Here is an 18,689-nt window from a genome sequence, read left to right as displayed (position 1 = left end):
CTGCTGATCAAAATGCAATTCCAGGGTTACAGTTTTTGTGTGAGATTTAATGTGATAATGAGAAAAGTTGAGAGATGCTGGTAGGTAAACCTTTTTTAACCCTTGGGCCAGCCTTCCAGTCTTTATGCTAAGCTAAGCTAACCACCTGCTGGCTCTAGCATCATTTATTTAACGCACAAACATGAGCGTGGTATCGACCTTCTCATCTAATCGACAAGAAAACCAAATGCTGAACTACTCCTTTAATTTAATTTAACATTTTGATTATTTGTTGATGTTTGCTGTATTGAGACACAGTTGATTTGTATTCCAATGCAGATCCAAAATGAAAACAAATCTAAACACAATAATGAAATAATGAAATATCTTGTCTCTGCATCCCTTTGTTATTTGGATCGTCTTTGCAGCTTCGTACAACTCCTTAAAAAATTAGTTGTCTTTTGGAATTTCTTTTTCAGAATTAAAGAACTTGCCATAAACTAGACAAGATTATGATAAATAAAATTATTAGGGGCACTGTGCTGATACATATTTTAAGTTTATGACCTAGTAAGTTTTTTTGGGTGCTGTACCAGAACAAAATTAGGGAGTGTATCTTAAGCCTGCATTAACTGATTTTTTTTGTCCACTTGGGGGCAGCAGAAACAAACGCTTTGAACACAACAAGGTCATATCATCAGATTTTTGTTGATATAAGTTGATATATTGAAGACCAATTCATTTGGAGTCATTTTTCTGTCCACCTGGTGAATGTAAGTCCAATATTCACTCTCTTTTAGCTTCTGTTTTTGCTCTCTACCAACTCCTGAGGTAAATATCTTGCTATTTAGCTGCTAAATGCTCCACTATGTTCACCAGCTAGTCTACAGCTAACTGTGTCTGTTTGCTGTTTGGTGCAGAGCAGGTAGTGTAAAGTGGCTTTTTAGAGCTTTTTCTCTGAAAACAGCTGCCTGAAAGTTGCATCCAGAGCGCTAAACAATGAGCTGAAAGTTGCTATAAAGCTCTGCATGGATAAAAAATATTGATTATAGCTGCTTCAAGTTTTTAGATTTTTAGAGTTTTTTTATTTTTGCATTTGCCTTAAGAAGGACAGAATATTTGTTTTTTTGTTAACAGCTCTTCTGTTGCACTGTTGCAGAGTTAACTATATGTCTTTTAAATCTTGGCCCCAGCCGGCGTTGCAGTATATTCACAAGTGGCTGCATTCTCCTGTGAGAGAAAGACCTTGTGTGTTTGAATGGAGGATGACCAGAATGACACTCGCTATATGCAGAGTCAATTCAATTCAAACAAGTCCTTGTTGTGCCTCCGTACATCACAGCTCAGTCTGACAGTGTCCGCTTTTGTGTCCATCTGTCAGACACACAACAATGACTCATAGAAAATGTCTAACATTGATCAAAACCAGGCCTTTTATTTGGCACAAGTAGGAAAAAAGAAGGCACTTAGCTTGAAACATATTCAGTGTTTCTTCATTCCTTCCTCTTTAGCCATAAGATCCCGCAGGCTTTGGGATCATTTTGGGTCCAATAAGTGTAAAAAGTTATCTGCTGTCCCTTCATTCATATTTCCAGTGGCTGGTTGACTGACTGGCTCTTCAGCACAACAGCATACAGTAGCAGCATGGTAAGAACTTCATTTTACTGGCCTCAAAACTGCAATAGACACAGTAAGATATGTATATATATAAGATATGGATGTGTACATTAAGCTGTATGGCAGGCTGTTTTGTCACTAGAGACTTGGTTAAAATTTTGTGTACATTTTGCATGTTTGCATCTTTACCAGTAAATAACGCAACCATGCAGACATATCCACAGATGTTCATGGTCCCCCTACAGTATTTTTTAAAAAACTCTTTTCTGTTTTATGTGTCAGAGTAAGTGTTTTACAGCAGATATGTAAAGAAACTTCAAATCTCACCTTGCGTCGCTAAAAGAGTTATTTTCGTATTTATGCATATAAATGCTCATAATTAAAGTTTCAGATGAGCGATGAGCATAACAAGAAGATGCTGGATGCATTCAAAATCTTAGCTCATGCAGAAATAAAGAAAAACATGTAGATATTTGGTTTGAGGTGAGATCTGTACTCCAGACCAGCACCCCATGGAGGGAATCCTTTCAGTTATGGAGGAGTAAATAAAGTTTTTAAATTAGTTGCTAACGGGGTTTAGCCTCAGGATCCTGCTTTTCTTGAGACATCAGGACACAATCTTAACTGAACAGCCATTCAGACAGCTAAAAAAGCAAAAGGGAGGTGTAGTTTTCTCTGCACTGACAAATTAATCATTGTTTATCTTTATTAAGATCACAAAGTTTCAACTTCTAGAAACTCTGGAAAGATCACTACAGTCAACAAATGTGCAAGGCAAGGGTTACATGACCATCAGAGCTGGCATTGATAGGTTACTTGTGCTGTAAAGTTGCAGGTTGTTGCACCTCTACGCATGAAATGGTACTACAGTAAAAACACTGTTGTGCTAGAAAACAGTGAAATTTACTGCAATTCAAAGCAAACTGCCTAAATGCTCATGATCCACTCAGAATGAACCAGTTGGGAATCACTGTTTCAAACCTAATTGCTCAGAGAATATCCGATTACCACCATTAGGTTGTACAATCTATGTCCACATTTTCCCCTCAAATGTTGTGTCGTAACTGAGGACTGTTTATGTATTTCAAACATTTGGTTTTAAGATGCGTCTCTGCTGACACACTCAGAGCTCTGCAGGAAGAAAAGCTGCCAGTGGGTTGATTTATGCATCACTATATGCTCATTTAGCCTCTGAGAGAATAAAGGGCTCATTGCTGTTTCTATGCCCGCCACTGTTTTTTTTTTTTTCTTCTTCTTCTTCTTTATCAGCATCCTGTGTGGAGTGACTGTACATTCCTCTTTGAGGCTTCCTCTTGGTTTATTTGTTTTTTTGTTTTTTATAATTGCTGCAGTTTGAAAATCTCAGTGCAGTCAGCAGCTGCCTCGAGGCTCAGGAACTAACCATGTGAGAAATTGTGCTTTTGTCGGAGACGTCTAAAATTACACACAGAAGCTTTTCCTTTTTGATTATTTAAGATTGCTTATACAGTGCATTCAGATTAGGAACCCAAAATAGATTTCTGTTATGATAATGTAAAACTTTACTCTTTTTTGGGGGGGGTGAGATGTCCCATTTTTAACTTATTTTTCCCATCATATTTGTCTGGTGCTTATCACTATACCTTTTATTAAAAATTATGGCTCTATATGGTGAATAAGGTGCAGCAATGGAGGACAAAAGCACAGAAATTTAAACATCAGCTCCTCTCCATCACTTCCTTAAGAATGTTGAAGTCCATTAATCCAGTTTTCCAGGTATAAAGTGAGCTCAAAGCTTTCTTTCTTTCCACTGTCAGTCCTCATGAACCAACTGAAGCTCAGGAAAGCAGCGAGAGGCATCCTTCCTTCTGCGGGAGTCTGACACAGCCTGTCTTGTTAGTTTCTTCCTATTCAGAGAAAAGTGAGCTAACACGACTGGAGTGAAGATCCTGGTTTCAGGGTAACACTGATAGCACTGCCCCAGGGGACTATGGGATTTGGCAAGGCTATGTTAAGGATCTGTGTTTTTCTTTTTTTAAAAGAGTTTCCATAAAAGCTCAGATGCCATTCGGCTGCACTTCTCCTTGGCAGCCAGAGGGCATGTGAAATCATTATGAAAAGGAAGGAGGATAAATGGGTGATGATAAAAAAATCTCATGATAAGGGTTTATCTTCAAGGTGGAGGATTTAATGATTTGATTTGTTAGTGTGAGAATAAAATATGGATGGTTTTCAGTGCGTTCATATTTTAATCCTGCCTCTTAAAAATTGCATTCATCTGCAATTATCTGCAGAGCCAAACCAACAATGAATTGATCTGCTTACCAGTGCTGTGTGTGTGTATCCAAAGCCTGATATATTTTATTCCTCCGTGCCGTAGACCTCAGTTTTTGTCCAAAAACTATTAAAAACATGTCGGTGAGTCACACCGCTGCACTGGGTGACATGTTCACTTGCCAACAGAAGAGTTTGGGCTCAGTAGTTTATTTAGAAACGGCTCCAAAGACTAATAACAACAATCATGTTTCAGTCGCCGGAGAGTAGTTCTGTGTAAGGCAGACAACACTGAGCATGTGCTGGAACGCGGTTCTGTTTACAGTTCTTTGCTAGTTTGTTGTGCTACATATCACGACCTCTTGACTTTGTACTGAAGTTCTTTGAGAAATTGATAATGTAGTACTCTGTGTAAAGGTGTCTGCCTTACACGGAACTTCTCTTCAGAGACTGAAAATGTGATTGCTGTTATTAGTCTTTGGAACCGTTTTATGAAGAAAATAACGTGCCCAAACTCTTAATGATGAAGGAACATGTCACCAAGTGCAGCGGTGTGGCTCATTGACGTGTTTTTTTACATTTTTTAGGGAAAACAACAGACATTCCTCTACAGCATAGAGGAATGAGATTTATCAAGCTTTGGATACACACATAATACTTGTAAGTAGATCAGAGATTTGTTGATAATAAGAAAAATACAGAAAATCACCAGTCATATCCTCTAAGGTTAGGGGACGATCACGGTCATGGTTTTTAAAAAACAGTGTTGACTCGTGGTTGGAAACAGAAAATAAATGGTGTTTTTTAATTAACCTCTCTGAGTTTTTCCTCGCCGCTGTCGCCAAGTGCTTGCTGATGGGGGAATGTTGGGTCTTTGTAAATGAAAGAGTGTGGTCTAGACCTGCTCTGTGTGAAAAGTGCCCTGAGATAACATCTGTTGTGATTTGGCTCTATATAAATAAAATTGACTTGACTTTACCTACGTGGACTTTCTCGCTTTGTAATAACGTCACCTGATTTCCTCCCTCGCTGCCATCATAATTACTACAGCTGATAGAGGCCATCTGTCACTTGAACAGAGATATATATAGTTTTGATGTACTTGCTTAAACAACTGATTCTGACGTCTTTCTTCTCAATGAAATGGGTTGACCTTACATGAGTCACTGTCAGCAGAGGACGTCACTTATCTTTTCTGTGCAGTAAACGTCCCCTCAGTGTGAATTCAGCTGCTAAAATACTGCAGCAAACCACAGCTGAAGCTATCCGCTGCTTTCACATCAAACATACATCAGAAGCAGAGATAGAAAGATCCAGTGAGTCCCTTTAATGTTATACATCAATCGCCTATATCCACCCACTCTGCCCTGTCGCCGGTGCAGGCAAAAAGAACATGATATGACTACTTTATCATTCCGTTAATAATCTCCGCCATTTATAAATCTGTCCAATCGCTTCCACCCACCTCCCCTCAGACGTCTCATTGGAGTCCTGAAGTTCAGCAGGGCCTGTGTCAGATTCAGCAGCCAGATCTGTATGGGTCGTGCACTGCTGCATTTGAAAATGAACAGTCAGCCAGATCCTGCAGATTAAAAATGACTTTTCCCTTGTAAAGCACATTGCAATAATTTCTGGCCCAGTGTGCTTAGAGTGGCTGCTATAAAACGCCTTCATGGTGGAGGCTCCTGGGGACTGCTGATAAGGTGAACCGAGCATTTATCATTATTTATCCATTCAGTGGATCACATTTCACCATATGAATAACACCATTACTTAGCAAGTGGGAACTGCTGAAAAGCAGAATGAGAATTTGATGATAATAACATCACTTATTGTTGAGGCTGTCACGACTCCCACATTTACATTTACTGCATATGCAAGCTTGTAGAAATGTTGTAACTCTATAAACTTTAACGAAGCAGCAGCAGCTTGACATTATACAGTTGGATGTTTGAAACGCTTAAGTTATGCGAGTAACACTTACTGGGTCTTTTTAAGGTGATCGGTTTGCAACAAGTAAATCAGATTGATGCTTAAAGGTATAATATGTAATTAGGTCTAGTTGTTTTTAGACATTTTAATGTGGAATATGTTATATATGTTGTTGAGTTGTGTACTTACATTATCTCAAATGTTTCCAACAATTTTCAAACCCAGAGAAATGTAATTTATTCAAAGTAACGGACCGTTTCATTTGGTCGCATGTCAATGGTATCATACCTCCTCTACAAAAGAGTAAACACGCACAAGATGCATACGGTGGCGCTGTGTTTGTCCGCTACAATGGCGTCTACCAAAGAGTAACTTACACACATACAAGATAATACATCGGCGTTGTGGTTGTTCCACAGAAACTGTTATAAATTGACTTTTATTCAGTTTTAAGCCACATTTTCATGATAAATTTAGGTAATTTTTAAATGTATCTTTTAGCCGGAAGAAGGATTATAGTCATTGGACGTCTGGATCTTAAGTTATCAGAGAAATAAACTGGACAAACGTTAGCAGCAGCTCGGCTAACAGCCCCTCCAGGAAGTCCGGTGGTCACCAAACATTGTCGGAGAAATATAGATTTTTTAGGTGAAACAGCTTTAATTAGTATTTTTAACGATTTTAATCTGTGTGTATGTTTGTTTTTAGAGAGGAGGAGACCTCTGCAGGTAATTCGGCTCCCGGGAGAAACCGACCGAACGTCTGGATCTAAAGTTATAAGAGAAATAAACCGAACAAGTGTTAGCAGCAGCTCATCCGGTGGTCGCCGTACGTCGGAGAAACATTGATTTTTTTAGCTGAAACAGCTTTAATTAGTGTTTTTACCTGTAATCACCGGGTCTGTTTGTTCTGGAGAGGAGGAGACCTCTGCGGGTAATTTGGCTCCCGCTAAAAACATCCCGAATGATTAACACTGGAGTAATCCTATCCCGGTGAAGCTGGTTATTTAACAACGAAGACAACAACTCCCATGATCCCTTGCTACTTCACACTATCATCACACTCCGTCTTTTGTTATTGTTTTGATTGAGAGACCCCTAGCGGCTGAAATTACATATTGTGCGTTTAAGTTAGGGGTGTGCCCGAATACAAATACATTATTTGGCAAAGCACAAATAGTGGGTTTTATACGAATATTTGTTTCATACAAATATTTTAAAAATTATTTGTTGAGGGTGTTCCCCAGAGATAAAGTTGAGGTACTGACACAAGCAAAGTGCTCTTAAAGACTCTCCATAACCTGTTGTTCCCTTTCTCCTTTCCACAAAGTTAGGTTGTAAAAAATAGGCAATAAATGAAAAGTGCAAAGCAATAATTACCCTTGAAGTTCCTCCCTACACGATACACGGTGTGCTGTCTCTGTGTTATGGGTGTACAAATAGATAGGTCTGGCTGCAATGAGGCAAAGAGTACAGTTTTAGCTCAGTAATCATAATAATTTTCTAAAATTAAAAGTGTAATAAAAACAAAAACAGGATTTTTAAGCCTCTCTCCACTTTTATTCAAATACAAATACAGATACAAATAATTTTGCTGCCTCAACAAATACAGATACAAATACAAATACTGGGATCTCTGCACATCCCTAGTTTAAGTAAATACAACTGAGAAATTCTAAGTTGCAGGACATGTCACAGTAGGTAGCCAAAGTTAAATAAATGTGTTGTTTGTTGTTACACACAAAGTATATTTCACTTGAAATGATTTAATAGTAATTATGAGTAGTTTATACTAAGTCAAGTCACATCTAAAGTAAATGATCAAGTACTCTATATAGTTTTTTTGTAAATTACTTAACTAACTCAAGTGTAAGTATACTATAAATAAGCATTTGTTAGTACAACATACAATATCTATTCATATTCATAGAAAACCGAATAATAGGTTATCATTTTATAAATCTTTTGTATGTTTGTTACAAATGTTGTTTTCAAACTAAGGGGGTTAGGGTTAGGGTTAGGGTTAGGGTCATTCTCGTATACATGATGGTGAAGAAATCCTGCTTTTAGGCTAGTTGAATTCTTGAACTCAATCATGAGGTACCTAAGCAAGCTAAAGTTGAAGGATGTCTTTTGATTGAAGTCACTGATTGACCATGAGGTCTCTGTGGGATCATCGTATGACTGTATTTATTTGTAAGAAGGTGTAACAGTTTGTGGAAGTCTCCTTTTAGGGACCTTACTGCTTTGCTTCTGGAGACGTATAAAGCTATCTGGTTTGGGTTCACAGTCTTTAGGGAAAGGGCCAACTGAACAACATGCTTTCTCTCCAAAAATACAAGATGATTGTATTTTTGTTTGGACATTTGTATAATTGTTACTGATGGTGTGATGGATTGTACAGTGTCTACAAAAGCTTCAGCAAGTAACAATGTTTAATGCTTTCTTTGTGTCTCTGTGTGGCTCTTGAGCAAAGATGAAAAATTTAGTTTTTTTAAGGCAATCGGTCTGCATGCTTTTTTCAAAATAAGGTTAACTAATTAGATTTTAATGTTCCTGTTACTGAGGATGAATTAAACTGTATGAGTTGGGTTGTTTCACTCAGAGAAAAACATTCATTTTCACAGCGCTCAAGATCCTCAGTAGTTAATGACTACATTATGTAGTGAACATTATACCAGAACATTATACTTCTTTTTCATAATGTCCTAAATTAATCAACTAAATTAAGTTTTTACTGATTAGAACAGATTGGGCCTGCAAGAACATTTTCACATTCATATCCTGCATTTTTTCTGTGAGGTTTGCTCGTAAAAAATGTTCCAAGTCGGATTCAACAAACTCTCTTAACTGCACAGACTTGTTGTAAATCGTTCGTTTCAGCCTGATGAACGTCACCTGTTCATGAGATTTGATCATTAGCATAATCCATGCCCTTAAAACACATATAAGGCTACAGGTTCCACTCCTTTTGTGGGCAAGTTTCATTCACAAAAATGTTCCTAAAGAGTTAAAAACAAGAATTTCACACTGAAGAGAGAATACTAAGTATGAGAAAATTGATTAATGCCACAAATGTTTTAAATCACCCATATGTGCCTCTTAAGAACAAATCAGTTCTTAAGTAATGAGTGGTTCTTGCATGAGGCTTATTGTTCTCAACATGACTTCCTGTAGTCTCCAGAAATTATAGCATTTTTTAACTTGATAGAAAATTAGGAGAAAAGCCTGTTAACTGCAAAAAAATGTGTAATTAAGTAGTTGAGGTTACAATAGAATGCAATCCAAACACAATAACACAACAATAATGTGTTGTGATTTTGTCCATCCCCTGTATCGTAGGTTTTAAGCCCAGATTTGAGTCGATTATGGTAACATCCTTCAGGGAGAAAACACAAGTAAACATCACTGATCTGTTACAGTTTGTACTGTGGTGGTGAAATGTGTTTGTGTTCGACAGGAGCCAGCGGCCGTGAGCTCTGCTACACCCAGGGAGGAGACAGACAGCCGGCCTCTTCCCCCAGGGTGGAGGAGCTACATGTCACCTGAGGGACAGAAGTATTACGTCAACAGCTCCAGTAAAGGTAAGAGCCGGAAAACAAAGAGAAAGCCTCAGACCATCTGCTGGGATTCATATCTGCAAGGAGCAGATTGGTGAAAAGTGATTTTCAAAAGGATTTCATGCCCACAAGCATCTGAAATCTGTTGTGTTTCACAATAAATGAAGTTGGACAGGCCAGAAGATAGTTCATATAATAAAAGGTGAAGAGAAAAAAGCAATGTTGCTGATTATGTGAGTTTCACAATGTATTTTTTAAAAAGCAATCAATGATTAAAAAGTATGGAAGCCAAATACTGTCAGGAAGAGAAAAAAAAGAAGAGAAAGTTAGTGTCTCATCATTTCATGGCAAAGTTTTTTTTTTCATTGGCTAAAATTGGCTTCCATTTCAAAGGGGACGTATCATGCGTATTTCCAGGTCTGTATTTATAATCTGTAGCTCTACTGGAATATCTTTGCATGATTTACAACGCAAAAAACTATCTCTTACTAGCTCTTTATGCAGCCCCTCAGTTCAGCCTCAGTCTGAAACAGGCTCCTGTCTCTTTAAGGCCCACCTCCTGATGAGCCCACTCTGTTCTGATTGGTTAGGAAGCTGCCCCTGGCATCTCCTGAGACTACGTAAACAAACAGTATTAGTGGGATTTTTCTTTTTCTCATTCTTTACTCGAAATGTCAACTTCTCAACACAACACAACAATGCGGGAGACCCCTGAGTCTGTTTCTGTCACGTTTAGTGGAGCAATATCTCAGCAGGCAGCTGTTTAAATTACACAAATATCCTGATGTATATGTGTTTTCAACTTATAAACTGTATCAATAAATCAATAAATACAAACACTGTTGATTTTTTCCTGTGGAGCTGACATGCAAACTGTTTTGGTTGAGTAAATTTCTGCTGTCAGTCAGCCTGGTGAAGACAGTTTGTCCTATCAGCTCACCAGGAGCTGCAGCTGACAGACGACAGAGACACTGGACGCAGGTCGAGTGAGAAGTGGGGAAAGTGTGGATGGACTGTTGTGCTCACATGTTAACGCATCACTCTGGAGTCCGCCATATTGGCAATGCGCATCCATGAGTTTGGGGGGCGGAGCTTCTGAAGGTGCATGAAGGGAGGGGTGTATTTGTTTAGGTGCTTAGTTCAAATATCTACCGTCTTTCTCAATAATTACTGACTCTGCCTTTAACATAGACATCCAACATCATAAAAAATACAGAAAATCACAAAAAGCATATGTCCCCTTTAACCAAGTACTTTTGTTGCCTAAAATTAACCATATGCGGGACCATACCCCGACCACCTCCCTATAACTTCAGTGTGGTACATAAACGTAGCATTTTTATTTTTAAAAAACTGACATACTGTAACAACAACATAATCCAGGCAGACGTTACGTTTGTCAATGTAACATAATTGAGAAAAAAATTTGCACTATATAAACATAATTTGTAGGAGACAGGGTTGAAATCTGATTAGTAAACATACGGCAAACTGAAGATATCCTCCTCATGTTGTTTACTCTGGTTATCATGGCGTTCAGCTCTCATTGCCTGAACGCTGTGAACTATGATGACTCATTATCATTCCTCCCCATCATCGTGTCTCAGCAGTCCATTCATGTGGAGACAGACCCACAGATTCGACCCACGTTAATCTGATTATCTTAAACGTGTGGCACTTCAGGCCTTCAGCAGCGCAGCCGGTAACTCCACAGAGAGATCTGTGGATTCAGAGGTGGAGGGATGTTTGTCTTCTGCTCTAATACGCTGCTACCTAACAAGACACTAAAAAGGGTTACATTAATACAGTAGCTTGAAGGCAGGCGACCTTTCACAAACATGCTATGTGCTGTATGGGTGTGTGTGTGTGTGTGTGCTTGTGTGTTTTACACCTCATTTGGGAAGGCGTCCAGGGGGATAAGACAGGCTCCCACAGGACAGACCGAGGCTACATCAACAACAACTCTGGCAGTGATTGTACTTTGGCTCACAGCACACACACACACACTGGAGCAAAAAAAAAAAAAACACTCAAAAGCTATTTTTACATTCAGAAGCCATATGCTGCAGCAGTCACTCTTTATTTTGTTACAGGTTTTTTCGTTTCATGTCTGAATATGGAAACAAAAAGCTGCTACTGAGACTGTGTGTTTTACCGTATTTATTAGAAAGCAGAAGCAAAGCAAATCAGATGAAATCTTCCCAGTTAATCCCCTCGGAGTTGCAAATATGACAGAGGGATTTGGAATGATAAGAAAGAATTACTGTGTTTTAGTTGCCTAAACCTATTCGTACACTAACCAACCTTAAAGGGGACATAACATGCTTTTTGTAATTTTCTGTCATTTATATACTGTTATGGTATACATACATACTGGTATGTTAGTCTGATTATGTGATGGCTGAATGGAGCAGCAGTACAAGACGACACAGAAAACACTTTAAATCATGTTGTGGCAGGAAACGATGTTGGCCTACAGCCGAGTAACTATGATTGGTGGAAAACTACTTTACCTCACGGGTTAAATGGCAGCCTGGAGAGTTTAAATATATAACCAAGACAAAATATTCATCCAGACGTGTTTTTAACTACCGAGCTTCAGCACCAACCCCCAGTCAGCTCTCCCTAAGCTCGGCTCTGTTATCACAGCTGGGCACCAGGTTAGCTTGTTAGCTTGTATGCTAGTTGAGGGAGGCTCGCGCAAGGCTCCATGGTGTCCCACAAGCAAGAACTCAGTGCGTGCAAACTTGAGGTAGGTATGTATGTGTGCTGCCTTCAAGTCAAAATAAGCCAAATACCCCGATTTCCTCCTTGTGATGACATCAAATTGTTCGCACATGCCCATGGATGGCCGTCCACTCTGTCGTCTTTGTGGTTCTCATTGTCTATTTGCATATTTTGGGTCTGATGATTTTGGCTCAAACATGTATGGATGTATTTGAGAAGTTCATATTTTGAGTAAAGAACGAGGGAAAAAAAGTGAAATCCTACTTCTATAGTTTGTATACGTAGCCGCCAGAGAAAGAGGAAGCTTCCTGAAGCTGACCAATCAGAACAGAGTGGGCTCATTGTGAGGGCGGGCCTTAAAGAGACAGGAGCTAAAACGGCCTGTTTCAGATGGAGGCTGAACTGAGGGGCTGCATAAAGGGCCAGAATAAGATAAATAACTGTAAATCATGCAGAGATATTCCAGTAGAGTCCCAGAATATAAATATAGACCTGGAGATGTGCAGTATATGTCATATTATATAATATGTGTTACTGTGTGATGTGATATTCAAACTTTCACGTTCCCATCCACACATGTTTGGACATTTGTTCCTCGAGTTCTTGCCGTAGTAACAGCACTGGCAAAACATTTGTGCTGACAGACACTACATTATTTCTTTATTAGAAGACTCAGATTACACAGAACACTGCTATTACAGCGTAAATGACTTCCTGCTCTACTAAGTGGAATGAGTCCTGATATGTGACTTGTGCGTGATAGAGAGCTAAAACACAGCAGGCAAGTTGGAAATCATCCAGAAGAGGATTTCTTTCCCCAAAGGTTCACATACATGGATAAGTAGAATCTTCCTGTTTTATCTTTTTAGGAAATGAACTTTCCCCTTCCAAAATGTTTTCTCATGACTGTTTGAAAAACACAATTTTAGTTTTTACTTTTACAGAGTGATATTTAAAAAAGGAAATTTAATGGTTTTTGGTGCTGAAATGGGGACACCAGATAGGCAAAAAGCATGTACTATATGAGAAAATCACAATAACAAGACAAAATGTCCAAAGTTCTTCATATAGCCAAGAGAGTTTGAGGGTGTGTGTTAATATTTCTTTTATTCAAAGATGACATATTGGTAGAGGAAGAAAAAAACTCAGGGACTCTGTGTAGATCCTCACTTTTTTATTAGCAAAAAGGAAAACATATTGGTGGGAGTTTCCAATTTTTAGCCTTTGATTAAAATGTCAGACATTACCAGCAGCAGATTAGATCAACTGTAGTTTATTAACCTTAATTCTGTAGTAGCTGAAATAATACAGTTCTCTGGTTAATTTGCTGCTGTCTGTATTCAAACAAAAACACATCACTCTGTAACACCTCTGTACAACCACCAGCAAGCTGTGTGTGTTTTTGTAGTTTCACAGATAAATGATCAGCTGATCAACCTCACATCATTCATATAAGATCAACCTTTTTATTCAGATTTATAAATGTAATCATTCTGAATCAGGACCTTCAGTATTTGGAGTAAGTGGGTGGTGAAGTGCAGAAGGCTGCAGCTGTTAATTAAATCTGTCAGATACATTTAATGAACACATTCATATATTAAACCACTGAGCTCATTTTCAGGTTGTGAACGTTAATTGGGCTTCAGCTGAAAACAGTTTCTGCCTTCTCAGACAACAAGAGTTGTAGTTATTTTAGCTTTTAGTTACCTTCAAATGTATAAAAGTAAATAAGATTTGAGAAGGGGTTCGATACTGGAATTGAATTGATAAAATGCTATTGAACTCCATTCTTAAATGTGTCATATTCACATTAAAAGGGTTTACAGAGGACCATACACCTCATCAAAACTAATGATGTTTGATTTTAATGCAACTTTTTCACGTCAAGGACCCTTAAACTGACACAAAAAACTGACAATCCATCAGTGTGTTACTCATAGTGAAAATAAATTATTCCTCTTTTGCTGGGGACCCCCTGGAACCCCCAGACCCCACTTTGAGAACCACTGGATTAAGCAATTAGTGGATCAACAAAAAATTAAAATCACCAACTATTTTTATTATTCCTTTTGAGTCATTTGAAAAATGACAAAAAATGTCATGTCAAAAATTCTCTGGTTCCGGCATGTGAATGTTTTTGTCTTCTATGGTGGTGAACTGAGTATCTTTGGGTTTGGACTGTTGGCCAGGATATAAGACATTTGAGTATGTCACCTTGTGCTTTGGGAAAAAGTGATTGATCCATTTTTCACTATTTTCTGATATTTTATAGACCAAATTGATTTAAAAAAAAACAGATTAATCAATAATGAAAATAATGGTTAGTTGCAGCCTTAATTAAAACAAGAGGGGTGTTGATGTGGGTTCTGTACAAACTCTGTACCTTGTAGTGTTTTGTATAAAACTTGCCAGTTTGGGTGTGTACTAGGGGTGTGCCCGAATACAAATACGTTTATTCGGCAAAGCACAAATAGTGGGTTTTTTACGAATATTTGTTTCATACAAATATTTTTAAAAATATTTGGTTTTGAGAGAAAAAAAAAAAACATGTACATACATGCATAGGTCGGTTACATCGCTATCTCAGTGTCTCTCTCTTCTGCTCCGCTGTTACGTCTATCAGCAGGTCTCAACGAGGGGAGTCACATCCACCTGCTACATGATGCACATTTCCTTATTTAGACATCACTCCCAGAGTTGGGGGTGTCCCCCAGAGATAAAGCTGAGCTACTGACATGAGCCAAGTGCTCCCAAGGGACTCTCCATAACCTGTTGTTACCCTTCTGCTTTCCACAAAGTTAGGTTGTAAAAATTAGGCATAAATGAAAAGTGCAAAGCAGTAATCACCTTTGAAGTTCTTCCCTACACGTTACATGGTTTGCTGTCTCTGTGTTGTGAGTGTATAAATAAGTAGAGGCCTGTCTGCAATGAAGTGATGAATAAAGTTTTAGCTCAGCACAGTCATTTTGTCATCTGGGAGACTCCAGTCTGAGACCCAGTGTGGGGACCTAGTTTATTCATGAACACTTATTGTAACACTTTAATTTCCTAAATTAAACTCTTTCCACTTTTATTTGAATACAAATAATTTTGCTGCCTCAACAAATACAAATACAAATACTAGGGCCCTCTGCACGTCCCTAGTGTGTACATTATTACAGCACCTGTCCTCTTATCAAACGTTCAGAATGAACAAAATGTTGACGTGCAAGAATTGCTGTGAAGGACTTGATGTTCTGTGAAATTGTGCCACGTTCTCTTCTTCAACCGTGATCCTTCCTGTTGATTGTGTCATTCCAGAAACAACATGGCGACGCCCCTCCATGTCAGCTGAGGCCCCGCAGAGATCACTGGCACAACAGAACTCCTCACCATATGGTAAAACTGAGCCTTTACATTTGTAAACATCCATTTTTGGACTCTATTTCTAAATCATGTAAATCATAACAAACATCCACATGAGCAAACAAACACTGAAAAATGGAGGCTGAATGTAGAAATGAGATAAAAGAGTTTGATGAAGGTTTCAGTGGTAAAGAATGACAAAGATATTAAGAAGCTCTGTTTCCTGTATTCACTGGGTAAATTGCTCTTTCTATTCAGATGGTTTCCATGTGGAGCTACAGGTCATGACTTAATTTTTAACATTTTTCCAGTCGGACAGATGAAGCCTTTTGGGCAATCATTCATCAGCTGTAATCTGCTTATTATGCTAAAACCAGATTCCTTCAGCAGAGTAGTTTAACTGACACAATAGTGCTTCACTGTATTTCCAAGAGACTTCCAAGAGTCACATTTCGTTCTTGACAAATCCCGCTTGTAAAACAATTTTCCGCTGTGTCCGACTTTATCATGAACCTCAGTTAGTGTTACTGGATCAAATCCTACATTTCCTTAATGACTGGCTTATTATGTTTCATCGCTGCCAGCAACACGCTCGCTAACAGCATCTTAGCAGATAGCAGATGGTTTTCTTCTTTCTGCTGGCATGCAGCCTAAACACACTTAGAGGCAGTCAGCTGCAGGGGAGTTTGTCAGCATTCAACCAGACAAGTGTGAGCCTCCTTAGAGAGAGAGAGAAGTTTAATGAAGGCCGGGTTTAGATGGTCGTCTCCTTCAACCTCTGGACAGGAAACCGAGGATTAAACCGACTAATGATGCAGCGTCCAAAGGGAAGTTCACGAGACAAGGCTGAATTGCTGAAAATTAGCATCGCAGATACACATACATGAACACATGTACAACAAATACAGATAATGCAAATCTGCTTGTTTGTTTTTCTTTGCAAAGAGCAGGTAGAGGGTTATGACTTCGCTAGATGCTACAATTTCTTGTTTTTTAATAAGCTCATTCGTGCTTCGTCGAAGATCCTAATTCCATTTTAAGACGATCCCAACCTTTAAATGACAAAAAACATAAATAAAATGCATTTGAAATGACTGTTGCCCCCTCAATACATGGAGGATCAATTGAATTTTGTTTGTGCTGCTCAAAACATTAAAAAAAAATACATTTTAAAAATTCAGTAACAACATGTATAATCAGAAATTACTCCCTAAATGTTGCTATTTCCATTTAGACTATTTCTGAGGTAGAAACTCATTCCTTAACTGAGTATAGTTTAACATTTTGGGAAATATGCTTATTTGCTTTCTTTCCAAGGTTAGATGAGAAGATTGATAACACTCTCATGTCTGTGCAGAGCTGGAGCCAAGAGGGGGATTTGCCTAGCTTAGCATAAAGACAGGTAAAAATGTCAATATCTGGTTTTAGAGTTATGGAGTTATGTGCTGTGACTTTTAATTGGCGGACCACAGTTTATCCTTCTACCTCCTGCCAGTCCGGGCTGGGATCTGATTCGGGCTTGAACATGCACGGATGTATTTGAGAAGTTTATATTTCAAGTAAAGAATGAGATAAATAAGCAAAATCCAACTGCTACTGTTTGTTTACGTAGCCTCTGGGCTTATCAGGAGGGACAGGGAGTTAAAAAAGCCTGTTTCAGACAGAAGCTGAACTGAGGGGCTGCATAAAGGGTCGGTATAAGATAAATAAGGATTTTTTTTAAATTGTAAATTATGCAACATTATTCTAGTAGAGCCCCAGAATATAAATACAGACCTGGAAATGTGCGTGTGAAAATGTCCTCTTCAACACACAGACACGAAAGCAGCATCATCTTATCTAACTCCCACAAAGAAAGTGATAAGCGTATCTTCCAAAATGTTGAATTATATCCTAACTTGGTAAAGATTGGACTACAAGAAAGTCCGACATTTCTGTGAAGGACAAAGCACAATTAATATTCCAGTAGCCTAGATGGTAAAATATTCCTTCTGTTACTTTCTCTCTTTTGTGCAAATGTGACTCACTCATGTCAATTACAGAGAGTCTCAGAGAGTTGTTGACGCTGTTAAATTGAATCGGTCACTAACAAAAGTCAGTGAAGGTCGTGGACTTCTTAAGGCTCCTTTAAGCTAAGTGACCGCCATCGCTATTTTCAGAGTTGCCTCCGTTTTCTTCAGGCGGGTCCGGTCCTGCTCCGACCAGCGACCACAGCTTCAGGGGTCACTCTGCCGGACTCACGTGTTTACCTTCAGCCGGCGATGGGCCGATTTGATATGCAACGATCGGACAGCTCATGAATCACAGGCGATGATAGAACCATTAGCCTGTAGGATGAAACCGGGGGACGTTACTACAGAGCTGCTCACAAAGCTGTGAGCCCCCCAGGGCCGGGCTCATGTGTTCATATGTGGGTCTGAGAAGAGGACGGACACTGCAAATACCTGAAATAAGAACATTCAGTGCCAAGAGGAGCTAAAAAAAGCTCTGTCATGGCCTCAAATTGCCTCAGAAGCTGAGTGAAATAGTCATTGTTTATTGTGAAGGAGAACAAATCAGTGTCTGTCGTCTCTGAAGCTGCCAACAGCTCGGACATCCCAACATTGGGATGTCACATATTAAAATCTCAGCAGAACGTGACCTTTCTGCTGTAATCGAATTGAATTGTCGATTGCTCATTCCCTTTCTGTTCGTTATTGTGAAGTAATTGTTTGAAAGTGAGACTGCAGCTGTCATTCTTGACAGTAACGTGTGGTTTATGATGTTTCTGTCTGCAGCCAATGGAAGCCACAGCAGAATAAAACCCAGCCAGCCCACAGAGACGGCCAATGTTGCTCTGAGGAAACCTGTCATGAACAAACAGGTACGTCTCAATCTGAACGAGGCTGTAGCAGAATGAGTTGTCAGCATTGTTTCTACACAAACAGTGACAGGTGTTCTTCTTTTCTTTCTTTCATGGTTTCTTGTAGTGCTGAAAGAAAATGTCAATTAGTCAATTTAACAACAACTTTGGACATTCATGGTTTCCAGCTTCTCATTTTCTATGTTTTAAATTGTTACAAATTAAATATTTTTAGAGTTTTGGACTGTTGGTCAGACAAAACAAACTATTTGAAGATGTCACCTCCGGCTTCCAGGAAATAGCAATGGACAATTTTCACTTAAAGCGGCTATAATCAACATGTTTTATTATACCAACATATAGACTGTCATCTGTCTCTGCAGCTCCCCTCAGCTTTAAGGAGTTTCAGCTCATTGTTTATCTGTCTGGCTGCAA

At 38.8% G+C, this 18,689-nt stretch overlaps 1 protein-coding gene across 1 annotated transcript; it reads left to right on the top strand.

Annotated features, from left to right (window-relative positions):
- The first annotated feature begins 703 nt into the window (after positions 1 to 703).
- Positions 704 to 18,442, top strand: LOC121884046 (growth arrest-specific protein 7-like). The gene is made up of 6 exons (XM_042392580.1): positions 704 to 752; positions 1,575 to 1,626; positions 9,241 to 9,364; positions 15,368 to 15,445; positions 18,190 to 18,275; positions 18,382 to 18,442. The coding sequence occupies exons 2-6, from the start codon at positions 1,624 to 1,626 to the stop codon at positions 18,385 to 18,387; spliced, it is 297 nt and encodes a 98-aa protein (XP_042248514.1). The 5' UTR covers positions 704 to 752; positions 1,575 to 1,623; the 3' UTR covers positions 18,388 to 18,442.
- Positions 18,443 to 18,689: the final 247 nt, after the last annotated feature.

Source organism: Thunnus maccoyii, chromosome 18 (assembly GCF_910596095.1).
Source record: "Thunnus maccoyii chromosome 18, fThuMac1.1, whole genome shotgun sequence".
Taxonomy (NCBI): domain Eukaryota; kingdom Metazoa; phylum Chordata; class Actinopteri; order Scombriformes; family Scombridae; genus Thunnus; species Thunnus maccoyii.
The sequence above is the reverse complement of the archived record's forward strand: the minus strand, read 5'-3'. Positions and strand labels throughout refer to the sequence as shown.

Excerpts from the sequence above, each read along its gene's own strand:
- LOC121884046 (XM_042392580.1), top strand. Across the intron at positions 9,365-15,367 it reads CGTCAACAGCTCCAGTAAAG|AAACAACATGGCGACGCCCC; the intron begins GTAAGAGCCGGA and ends GTGTCATTCCAG. Across the intron at positions 15,446-18,189 it reads ACAGAACTCCTCACCATATG|CCAATGGAAGCCACAGCAGA; the intron begins GTAAAACTGAGC and ends TTCTGTCTGCAG.